Raw genomic sequence first — 12,769 nt, forward strand, 5'->3', positions numbered from 1 at the left:
GAGGTCAAGAATATTTTCAGCCAAATTTGTAGTGCTAATTCTCACACCGCTGACACCTTGGCTCCTATACATCATACAGTGAAGTCATGGCAGTATCATGCTGTGGAGCCGTTAGAGAAGAATGTCAAAGCAAAACACTGGAGAATACTGAAGCTTGGAGAAAAAAAAACTCTTTCAGCAGGATGGTGATACAAAGTCCAAGTGAAAAAAAGGTCAATCCATTTGAGAATTTGTGGCACTGCAAGAATGGGATGGATGGATGGATGGATGGATGGATGGATGGATAGATTGATAGATAGATGGATGCTCTAATGCTTTAAATCTCTATATGGATGGATGGATGGATGGATGGATGGATGTGTGCTCTAATGCTTTAAATCTATTTGTCTATATAGATGGATGGATGGATGTTCTAATGCTTTAAATCTATTTATCTAGATAGATAGATAGATAGATAGATAGATAGATAGATAGATAGATAGATAGAAAGGCAGATAGATTTGTCTATCTATCTAGATAGATGGATGGATGGATGGATGGATGGATAGATGAATACTCTGATGCTTTAAGTCTATATAAATGGATGGATGGATAGATAGATGGATGCTCTAATGCTTTAAATCTATCTGTCTATCCAAATAGATAGATAGATGGTTGGTTGGATGGATGCTCTGATGCTTTAAGTCTATTCCTGTGTATAGATACCTGTCAGAGAAAATAAGTTGAAACGTCTTGCGATGAACCTCCCTTGTATCATGCCGTCTCATAACTCATTAAAGAGCCATAAAGACCATCCTGAGTATTTTTCAGCCTTGACGTTTAGTCAGTGTTCCTTCTCCCCTTTAATGATAGCAGAGTTTATCAGGTGTCATATTCAATCAGCCTGTTTTATACGTGTCCTCCACTTCAGTCTGAAGCCTCATCTCCGCTGCAGGTGATTCGGAGGACCATATCTTTCTGTTAATGTTGTCTTTTTGCCCGTTGTGTACAGAGATTTGCATAGTTTGTCCTCTGTTGATTTATGTGGATGATGGGAGAGGCGATGGTGGCCTCTCACAGGCCTGTTTATATGATAATGTCAGCCTGCAATCTCTAATAGAGCTGAAGAGGGAAAATGGCACCGCATAATTTCCCCATAACGGCTGACACGGGTCTATCCCACACCGCACTGTATGTGATGCTCGTCTCATTGAGCTTGATTTGGCATAGCAAACATCTCCGGCGTGAATGCTAAAGACCCGGACACTGTGATAGCTGATATAGTGATTCAGCAGTGACAAGTACTGATTTGAATAAATATTTTTTTATCGTTCAGATCCTCAAGCAATCATGCACAGAGATCCTAACAGTGGAGCCATCCAGCGTCTGCGTGAACCGTAAGCATTTCAAGGGCTTTTACAGCTATCAGGGTGGATGAAATTGCCTTTGTGTGTGTGTGTGTGTGTGTGTCTGTGTGTGTACGTGGTCGTTGATTTGGGTGAACGCCCAGGAGTGCTTCTCATTATGTCCTCATCTGGTTTACATACCACAGAGTCCTTTGACATTGTTTTAAGAGGGAACGGGTTCACACTGGGGAGACAACCAGAAGGAGTTGTCTGCAGTTTCATAGTGGATGGGGTTACTTACAGTAAGTATGATTATGCCATATATATTGCCCTTAGTCTTACCCTCAAGCTTGATATGATATTGCATAGATAAAGCCAAATGATAAAAGAGAGATGTTGTGTCTGTGAGAGTCAGTTGTATCATATAGGAACTGACACGTTGGTCACACCTAGGATGCAATGCACCTAAGTTGCAAGACGTTTTGTGGCTTAACTGTCACTTTAGGTTACTAAAGACAGAATAAGATACTCAACTAGACCAACAAATATTTAAAGCAGTGGTTCTTAACCAGGGGTCCACTGGGGACCTTAGCAAACTTCCAAAAGAGCTGCAGGATGACATAAAATTATTTAAATTAATATTAATATAATTGCTATTATTATAAATTGAAAAATTCTGTCATTTACTCATTTAACGTCGTTCCAAACCTGTATGACTTTCTTTATTCTATGAAACACAAATGAAGATGTTTTGAAAAATGTTTCTTTGCTTTATTTGTTGTCCATACAGTGAAAGCCAAGGGGGTCCAAAACTATATTTGACACCACTGACTTTCATTGTATCAAGACATTTTTCAATACATCTTCATTTGTGTTTCACAGAATAAAGAAAGTCATACAGGTTTGGAACGACACAAGGGTGAGTAAATTATCTTCATTTTTGGGTGTGTGAATTGTTCCTTTAAATGTGTATAACAGTCATATATATGGTTTTTCATGAGCAGTCATATGCTATAAGTTCACTATACTCTGCTCTTTAGTGCTGTCCCTATCAGACACGGAATGGTGTTTCCTTTAAGAGTGCAAAACCATTAGACGACAGATCCCCATATGGGATCCACATGTTTGCTCACTGCTATTGTAACCAGACAGGAAATACATAAACGTTGAATTCTGGGTGCCTTCAGCAGTGATGCGGCAAAGGAATCATTTTCAAGTGGGATGAAAAAAACCTAGTTTGGCAACGGATCATAACAAAATCAACTTTCTATTCATTTTGCAGAGGAAAAGCCAAGCAAGGTGAAGGATAACTATGTCCTGTGTCCTGCTCCAGTGCTGTATTCAGTGGAACAGTGAGTATTTATGTTTCATATAGCAGCAAGTGTCGTTAAGATCTCCAAATGTACAGAAAGCATGCATTGAAATCAATTAAATGTATCTTGCATAATTTCAACCCCACTTGAACAGACTGTTACAGCCTATCGTGCATACTTTGAGCTGCAACATTATGACCCATTAAATTATCATGTGATATGCCAGCCTAAAATGTCATGTTACAGCATTATGTTATTGAATTGACTGAGACGCAGCACCCTGTGTAGATCTGGGATTAACTGTGAGCAGCTTGTGTGAAATTATGGTCCGACTTACCCGGGACGTTTGATCCCCTATACGTGGTCGCCGTTCAAAAGGCTTGCTTAATTAACTCTTGGCTGGCAATTGTGACCCATTAAGTAGTTTGCTGCTATGAACGGCTAGTAAACACATCTGGTGGAGGGCTTTAAAAGGATGTGCGACAGATGCACTGATTCCCTTTTCCATGCTCCCATTTAAATAATTCACGATGCATTGACAATAGGCAACCACATAACACCTGCATCATGTCTGAGTGCTAGAAATTTCTCTCTCTGTCTTTTTCTTCCACTCTCTTTCTACCTATCTGTCCAGTTTGCACTGAGAAAACTGCCAATTTCTAGCATTTCGAGGAATGCCACCTAGAAAAACAGTTGTTAATGCCATTTATATCATATTTGCAGACATACTGTATATGAGTTGTCCTGAACAATCCTTCCTGGAACAGACCACTAGGGAATATCAGAAAGTGTCTTTTCTGAGGCATTTTGGGATTCAAAGGGTCTTTGTGATTCAGTGACGTATCGCCAGATATCAGGGTCTCATCTGCAGCGACAGCTGTTGGTTCGTCAAACCAGGATCAAGGGCATCTGTCAGCCTGCCCATTAGCGCTGGCCGGCCCCGTCCCTTCGAGTCATTGGCTGGAGGGGGTGAGGAACTTTTGTCTGGCAGCAGCATGTCCTCACCTGCGTTTTCACAACAACAGCGGAGTGAGAAAAATAACTGAGGGACAGACCTGACACCTGCCTGCAGCGCGAGTGGTGGAACGTGCCTCATCAATAATCAATCTGATCTGTCAGGCCGCCATTTTAGTTCCATCTGTGTAGGGGGTGGGAGATGCAGCCAGTTAACATGGCAGCGCTGCCTCCACAGGAGCTCCTACTCTCACTCTGCTAGATGATTAAAAGATGGGTACTCTTTCCAAAATGAAAGGCAATGTTGTACTGAATTGGTTTATTTATTTTTGAATCAAAGTGTGATGTTTTCATATCTGGATATGTCACATTGGATTTTTCACTAGTGCTTGGAAGCTACTTGCCAAGCTACAAACTAATCTAGATAGCTAATCTAGATTCAGTCCATTCTTTTGGAAAAGTAGTTCTACTACCATTCAAAGTTTGGGGTCGGTAAGATTTTGTAATGTTTTTCAAAGAAGTCTCTTTTGCTCTCCAAGGCTCCAAAAATTGCTGTTTACAATGTGCTATTTGTATATAATTTAAAATTAAAAGCTGAATTTTCAGCAGCCATTACTCCAGTCTTCAGTGTCAAATGATCCTTCAGAAATTCAGAAATGCTGATTTGGTGCTGCTTAATATTTTTTGTCGAAACTGTGATACTTTTGTTTCAGTATTATTTGATGAATATAAAGTTCAAAAGAGCAGCTTTAGTTTCAAATGGAAAATATTCGTAACATTATAAATGTATTTACTGTAATTTTTGATCAATTTAATGCATTATTTCTAAATAAAAGTATTAATTTATTTTAGAAAGTCTTACTCACCCCAAACTTTTGATTGGTAGTGCATGCTACAAGCTACTAACAAATGGCTTGCCAAATTGAAGCGGCAAAATGTTTTTAATTATTGTAACTGATATCAGTTAATATAATTAATTTTTCTAATCAGAGCGTTTTTAATCTGAAACAAAAACAATTAGAAAATGAAATGAAAAGTAGTAGTAGAAATTGTACATCAGTATATCGCACACAGACAGATTTAAAACTATGTGAATCTAACAGATTTAACTTCGGAAAGTTAAGTCAGACATGCGTGTCGTCGGTGCTGATGCATATGTTAGGCCTTCAATAATGCAGGTTGTTCGCTTTTATTTGAAAGGGAAGTTAGAAAGCTCTTAGTGACACCCGTGTCATCCCATTCAGCTAGCTAAGTCACGTTCACTTTCCATCTGCATGTGCTTTGTGACAAGGAATCGAACTCGCACACCACTCTCAGTCTCTTGTGGTGCCATGAGGGGCCTTCTGTGATGGCAAGAGCACTTGTGTCCATGTGCTTTAGTTATTCTGCTGAACTTCTGTCACATTTTCTTCTTCTCTGCATTTCTAGACAAAAGAAAACCGTTCAATGAGGCAATCAGTTTCAGGAACAGCTTTGTACAGTATGTTTAGCACAGGGTTCACCTGTTTTCAGTATAAACATAATCTGGAGGCTTTTGGGAATGCCTTTTAGAGTGTTCCACCAAGTTTCCTCCTTTGATATGCAATGTTCTGTCACGCATTGTCGTTTCAGAGTACCTCTGAAGTTAAATAAATCAGCCTTCATTGTTTGTGATGTTTGTTGCCAATTGCAATGTCCAAGAATACCGATTGAATGTTGTCAAGTCTCACAAAGCATCACATAAATATTTCTCCAGAAATGCTGTGTGTCCACTACAAACTGCACAAAAATGATCTGAGGAATTTTAGACCATCCAGTCAAGTGCAAGGAAATCAAATAATTTAGTCTTAGATCACTTTTCATCCTTCACCAAACATACATATATCCAGCTTGATTAACAACCTGCCTGCCATTTGCATGTATTGAGTATGTCAGCTGAATTAGCCTCTCTTTTCATCCATTCAGCACACGGACCTAGTTAACATGCAAAAAACCCTTTACAAGCTTCCTCCTGCCTCAAGACTAGGTATTTCTAAAGGTAATGACAGTTCAAGCTAATATAATCTAAAAGTCCTCAAGAGACCAAAAAAGCTACATTACAGTGCAGTAAGAGATTGTGGTTTGTGCTTTAACAGGAAACATCTTTTAGAAAGTTAGTTCTTCATTTGGTGATATTTGTGAAGGAACCTTGCTGGTCTCATTAGTGGGAATGCTTTGCGCAAGACCCAAACGTTTGTGGAATCTTCGTTGTTTGCTGTTGGTAACTCTTTCTCTCCTGTGTCTCTACTGCATCATCATCGGCTCTGCAGACAGTAGCCTGTCTTTTTTACATATTCTCTCATTTTGGGAGGGATCTCAGGCGTTCAGTCAGTCGATTTCCTGCTTGAGGATTCTCATTAGCCCCATGGTAATTGTCTCCTGCATAATAGACATATGGAAATTACAATGCCGTTCATCATTAGTGCTTTAATTGCGAGCCACCTTCAACTCCCTCCACAGTAAATAAGAGAGAATTTCCAACAAATTCTATAGGAATTAAATTTCAAATAATTCTCATGACACCAGTGAGCATCACTAGTATGTTATTTTTTCTCCCCAATTCAGTTTAGCTTCTGTTAGTTTTAATTTGGCATGAATTTATTTTAATTTCTGTTTGTTTAGTTTCGGTATAGATTTTTAGTTTTCTTCCCTTTTTTGCATAAAAATTATCCAACACTTTTGACACTTGTTTTATCAGAAATTATACTCCAAATAATCCCTAACTAGACTCTTCCCTATTTTAGCTTCCTCATTTCTGCTGTAACTATCATCACGGACAGATCTCTTCATATATAGCTGAATTTACTGTTGTTTTATTTTCACCATTTATTCAAAGCCAGTGTGACTCAATATGACCCTAAACAGTAAACACACCATCCCATTGTGTTTATGTTCTCTTCCTACAGAAAAATGGATGTCCTGATCAGTTTGAACAGTGGCACATCGTACCTCGCCACGCCTTACACCATAACTGCCTCCTCATGTGTAAGTCAAACATGAGATCGGAAAGAAAACATCCATAAATGTCTCTTCATATTATAAAATAATTTAGAACTAAAAAATTTGGAGTATAAGTAAAGTCTTTGGAATATAATTTATTTTACATGCAGTAATTGTAAATATTCCCTCTCTCTCATTAGTCGGACGGCACAGTGGTGGCCATTGTGTTCTTGGTGCTCTTTCTCCTGTTGGCTTTGGCTCTGATGTGGTGGTTCTGGCCTCTCTGCTGCACTGTCGTAAGTGTCACATGTCTTTCTGCTCTCAGTGCCAAATCTCAAGATTTTGTCCCTTTTCTCACAGAATCTGGATTGATTGGGTGGATACTGGAATTGAGATTAACATGTTTATCTTCCATATTTATAATTTCCTATATAACATTTTCATTGTAAATTATCTTTTGTTTTACATAATCTGGTTACAGTAAAATAAGAAATCAGCCTTCTAAGGAAGCACAGTGCATAGAAACAGACCATACCACATCCTGACTATACAAATATAGTATTCAAAATGTGAAAAAAAAACAAAAAAAAAAACAGAAGTTACTTTCCTACTTTGTGAAAAAAAATTTTTTTTACCCAAGTTTGGCTGCAGACTAAAAATGAAAAGTTCGCTCTCCTATACTAATAATTAAAAAGCAGGAACACTTCTCAGGCTCTCATGCACTTATAATCTAGATAAGATCTAGAATTTGTGAAGTTGGCGAGTATCACTATGGCAGTCAGCATCACTCTGCACAACCAAATGATATGCGCCACCTCTCTTTGAGAACCTGGTGGGAGCCTTTCCAGGATGAGATGGAAGCATATTTTGGAAAACCAACAAAGGCATTAAAATGTAAACCCCCCGCAGCATGTCTGGACTCGGCCCTGTTTGTCTTGGTGGAGGAGCTGCTGTTCCTCTCCATCAGGGACCCCGGCACAAGAGAAGGGCCATGTGTGCTTTGTTAATATTTAAACTCAGCCTTGCCAGTTTTCAGCAATCAGAGAAATACAGAAGCACCTCACACCCCCCCCCCCCCCCCCAAGCATGCACACCAGCATGTCCTCCGCAAATATACCAAATATGAGTCAAATTAAAATATACAAAATATGAGTCATATTAAATGCGGACGTTTGGAATTCATTTTGGCCATAAGTCGAGGGTCAAGTATGAAATTATGTGTTTTTGCACCTGTATATCACACAACTCTTTATATATATAATTTATAATTTAAGTGCCATAATAAATATATTAAAAAAAATGTGCAGTACATAATATATAATATAGAAAAAACATTACTGTTGGATAAAGGCATCTGTTTAATTATGTTTTGATAATACATTCTTTGGTCATTAATTTGTTGTTTTACTGCAAACAGGTTAATTTTATGTTAATGAAAATGCACCATTTTAATTTGCAAATATGCTACCTGCTACTTGTCCATGATCATGTTAAGCCTGGAAAACAGCTTGACACAACAGTGTGTTCAGAGGGGTGAAATGGACAGATTATAAACTCCAATTGGACAATTATCCCAAAAGCCATATGGGGATGTTGCACCGCTGGACTGTGATTGGTTGATTCCACAGCTGTGCCACTAGTTCTTAGCCCCTCGTGCGAGTGTCAGATGGCTAAGTACACTGACATTTTGGATTTAATTATCAGCTCTTCATCGCCTGAACCACATTTAAAGGGTTGTCCCGGCTTCACATCTGTCTGTCAGGTAGTTTGAGAACCTAACAGCCCAGCATGTCATTTGTGTAATGCCTTATTTATCCCACAATATGGCTGGCAAATATAAATCTGCTCTTTAATTACTCTGTAAAAAAAAAAAAAAAAAAAAAAAGCTAATCCTTTAGCACAAGGTTCTGTCCAAAGTTATGTTAATCATAACACACTGGGGCCCCACGGACGGATAGGACTGGATTTTCCAACAGTCAGTTATGAGTCAAAGAGTAATTAATTAACTCTAATTGATAATTTTCCATCATTATAATGGTAACAATGGCGAAATGGTATCAGTGCACTTTAATGTGAATGAAACAGCTGTTCTGCCCATGATATGTGATGATTAAAAGGCATTTTTTCCTGAAAACTAATTTAGTAAATGCTTAACCTGCAATGGCACTGTATGCATCTTTCATGTTTAATGAGACAAGGCTTGCTTCCATTTTGGAAAGCAGCTGCAATGGAAGGTGTTACATGGTTGACAAGTGAAACATGGTCACATCTAAGGCATTTTATCTAGATTGTTGGAGTCTATTCTGTTACAGAGGCTCAAGTTTTCAAATTGCATATGTAGCCATTACATTGCAGTATTTTAACATGATGCCCTTTTAACATGACCCAAACTCACTTTTGTCTATTAACACATTTACCCATCACATACAAGAGTGGTTAGATGTGTCAGGTCAGTTGATAAGCAGTTTGCTGAGCAGTCACTACTCTGACAACACCAGAGTCAGAGGATGCCAAAGACATTCCCAGTGAGGAAGACATCTTGTCTGTGAGAGAAGTCACCTGCTGAATCCAGCGTAGTGTTTCTCATGACAGATAAGCTGTCACAGAAAGTGCTACAGGAAGACATTTCATCCTGTTAATGCTCCTCTCCTTTGCACTGGGGATTGACCTGGAGTGAAGCCCAAGTTTCCCTTCTGCATTTCATTGCAGCTAATTAATTCCTCAGGACTTTATGATTGGGGGAATGCAGGGGATTGAACCTCATCCAATTAATTAAGAGATAAACGGACCATCATGCTCACCCCAAAGACTCCCCTGTCAACAAGTTGATTTTTGGGCCTTCTTTATTTTGCACCAGGGGCCTACTGCGTTAGTTTACAAGCAGACCCTGTAATCAATTGTGATGGTCTCAGGCTTCAGTTGTTCAATTGTGAATCACATCCTTAGACAGCGATAACTACTGTAACTTTGCTTAATTAACTTTGCATTTTTTCCTCTCTCTTCTCAGGTTATTAAAGACCCACCCCCTCAAATAACTCGTCGATCTCCACCTCCACCCGTAAGATTCTTTTTTGTATAAAATATAAATATTTTTTAATAAAAAAATTGTAATCAGTGTTTTTTGAATGTATATACTTTTGATATAAAATACATATAATTATTTTATAGAATACATACAATGTTTATTTACTGTTCATTTGAAGGTATTATTTTTTAAATATTTTAAATATACATGAAAGTTCAAAAGTTTTGGGTCAGTACTTTTTTAATTCATCAAGGAATCCTGAAAAAATCTGCATATTAGAATGATTTCTGGAAGATCGTGTGACACTGAAGACTGGAGTAATGATGCTGAAAATTCAGCTTTGCCATCACTGAAAAAAATTACATTTTAAAATATATTAATTTGAATTAATATTTGACAGTATTACTGTTTTTAATGTATTTTTTTATCAATAGAGTGGTGCAGGTGTGACATCGCTTAGTAGGCTAACCGGCTGTTAGAATCACATTGTTTCCCTTGACAAAAACCCCCAAATCCCATAGGCTTTTGGATTATCGCTTAAAACAAGCTCTGTTATCAACAAAAGTTTATGATACTTGCACGTTTTGTCCATCAAGATAATTATCACAGATGAACACAACTTTTATGAATTTTGAAGCCTAAATGTAGTCGCCTGAAGTAAAAAGCTAAAGGTAGGCTACAAACGAACTACACCACGGTCCCACAAATTCAATGTCACCATCACTAACCTTCCGACAACTCTTTTTATCTAGAAACATTTTTCCAGAACGTTTGAGTTAGATAGTTTGTGAGATCACAATTATAAACATAACAAGGTTGTAAAAGTGGACTGAGCCTTTTCGGGCGTGATGACGTTTAATCTCCTCGACAGCCTCTGTAGTCCCATTTAGCAAACAGCTTCAAAAAAATCACGAATTGGGTAATACTGATGTATATTATGTTGTAGAATAAAACGTGAATGTGTATTGAGCTTGTGTTCACCACAGACCTTATTTGAGACACTTAATCAAAACCCCATTCAAAAACCCATTGATTCCTGGATGATGGAACCGGAAGTGCTAAAATGCTAACTCGCTTTCACGTTTTGGCCTACAAAGTAATGTCATAACTGCACCACTCTATTGCAGCCTTGGTGAGCAAAAGTGACTTTTTTTAATAACATAAAACAATCTTACCGACCCCAACCTTTTGAAAGGAAGTGTACATACAGTAAAGATTGCAATTACGTATCTGCTCTTGTATTTGCAATGCACATATTTCTTTGAGGCTTTAAGTCTCAATTTTATTTATTTTCTGTCCATATTTATTTTTTCAGAAACCAGAGCCAGACCCACTACCCAAGAAGAAGTGGCCAACTGTGGATGCATCTTACTATGGAGGAAGAGGAGCTGGTGGAATCAAACGCATGGAGGTGAACGTTACATTTTAATGACGCCTATAATGATGTGCAGCCCCCTGATGACAGAAAAGGTTTTAAGCATTTTCCAGTTGTCTACCACCACCACTTTCTCTCTCTCAGAGTGTTCATGACTCTTCAAGCAAGTGGGTTTTAGGAAACTTGGACCATTCTTGTTTTCTTTGGCTTTCTCTTACCAGTGACCATGAACTGAGAGTTGAGCAGGAAATTGAAAATCTGGAGTGGACTTTGAGTGAAATAATTTTAAAGTGCTTTGATTGGGGTCAGATGCACAATATATTGAAACCATATCAGTTATTGGCTGATATTAGAGATTTCTGTCATTTTAATATAAGCCATTCATGGGTTATCGGATATAACATGAAAATAAATATCGGTACATCCCTAGTCACCTGCTCTGTTCCAGTCTTTGCATTACTTGGATATATTGTTGTAGAAACAAAAATTGAACTAACTAAGTAAGCATATTGTTGTCTTTTGATCCACACAAGAGCACTTGTTCTTCTGTCCTGTATGAAAGCCATTGTGTCTGTGTTGTCAAGCTCAGCACACCTCAAAGTTTGTGATAGAATGTAGCACAGCCCCTGACTGATGGTTTTGACGTGACAGGGCCCTGCCAGTTCGGCCTCAATGATGTCCCGCTGTCTTAAGTCATGTTGACGCTAAAGGATTGAGAACTGCTGTGACGAGATTAATTCCTCTTGCTTACTTCCATTCTGTCATTCAACTTTTGTTCAGCTGAAATGTGCTACTTTGCACTGTATCCATCTCAAAGCTGGTTTTAAAAGGGATATTTGTTTCATGCTCAGCCACCCCTCCTCCAGTCTCCCATGTAAAGAAGACATCACTGAAGTTCCTTCTGAAAGCTTTGGAAACCGTTTCTACTAACCTTTCCCATGAGTGTGCAAGGGAATGAGAGGGCTCAGGGCTTACTGAGGCACAACTATCTTTTAATGTTTCGAAAGCTTTCATTCATCCAGACAACCTATCTCCATTTCTGAAGCTATCTCTGGACCTGGGGAGGAGGTTTACCTAAGTATGCCTACTTCTTCTTTACTTAAAACAGATGCTGACGTGTGAAGAGGGAAACATGGGATGCAAAGAATGTTTTATTAATTGAGAGTTGTTGCAGATTGGAATGTCCAGGGATTCTATTGAAAAGCTGTTCTATATTGATTTGACTTAATTTACAGCTTGAGAAGTGCACTTTTAATTAAGCCCTTTTCAGTGAGGGACAGGCCGCAAACTAAGAAAAAGTACTTTATTGTATATATATATTTTATGTATACTTTTTAGTTATACAATGTAATGTAATATAATATAATATAATATAATATAATATAATATAATATAATATAATATAATATAATATAATATAATATCATTTTTATAATTTAATACCTTTTTATAATATAATACCTTTTTTTTTTCAAATATCTGTGTAGGTCCGTTGGGGAGAGAAAGGGTCCACAGAGGAGGGCGCACGGCTAGAGAAAGCCAAGAATGCAGTGATATCAATACAAGAGGAGGCAGATGAACCCATGATCAAAAAGCCAACTGCACCCACATACCCACCCACATACCATCAACCTGAATCCAAGTGGTATACTCCAATCAGGGTGAGTCACTTCCTGTTGCAGTTGAGGCCATAACCATCTTTCTGTCTCCTCCCTTTCCTTATTTTGAGTTTGTCTAAGTCCTCCTGAAAGTTTCACTCTATCATTTTTGAAGCCTTTGCTTGAGATGAGTGGAAAAAGAAACCAAGCTAAGCCACATA

The 12,769-nt window shown here is 38.2% G+C and overlaps 1 protein-coding gene across 1 annotated transcript in view; it reads left to right on the top strand.

Annotated features, from left to right (window-relative positions):
* The window catches only part of antxr2a (ANTXR cell adhesion molecule 2a), a 48,355-nt gene that overhangs the window by 8,345 nt on the left and 27,241 nt on the right, over positions 1-12,769 (top strand). Inside the window, exons 8-15 of the mRNA XM_079870432.1 lie at positions 1,316-1,376; positions 1,532-1,627; positions 2,608-2,677; positions 6,517-6,595; positions 6,751-6,846; positions 9,558-9,608; positions 10,891-10,986; positions 12,438-12,611. Of these exons, the coding sequence (XP_079726558.1) occupies positions 1,316-1,376; positions 1,532-1,627; positions 2,608-2,677; positions 6,517-6,595; positions 6,751-6,846; positions 9,558-9,608; positions 10,891-10,986; positions 12,438-12,611 (723 nt within the window). The remainder of the gene's footprint in view (positions 1-1,315; positions 1,377-1,531; positions 1,628-2,607; positions 2,678-6,516; positions 6,596-6,750; positions 6,847-9,557; positions 9,609-10,890; positions 10,987-12,437; positions 12,612-12,769) is intronic.

Source organism: Squalius cephalus (assembly GCF_949319135.1).
Source record: "Squalius cephalus genome assembly, chromosome: 5".
Classification (NCBI taxonomy): Eukaryota; Metazoa; Chordata; class Actinopteri; order Cypriniformes; family Leuciscidae; genus Squalius; species Squalius cephalus.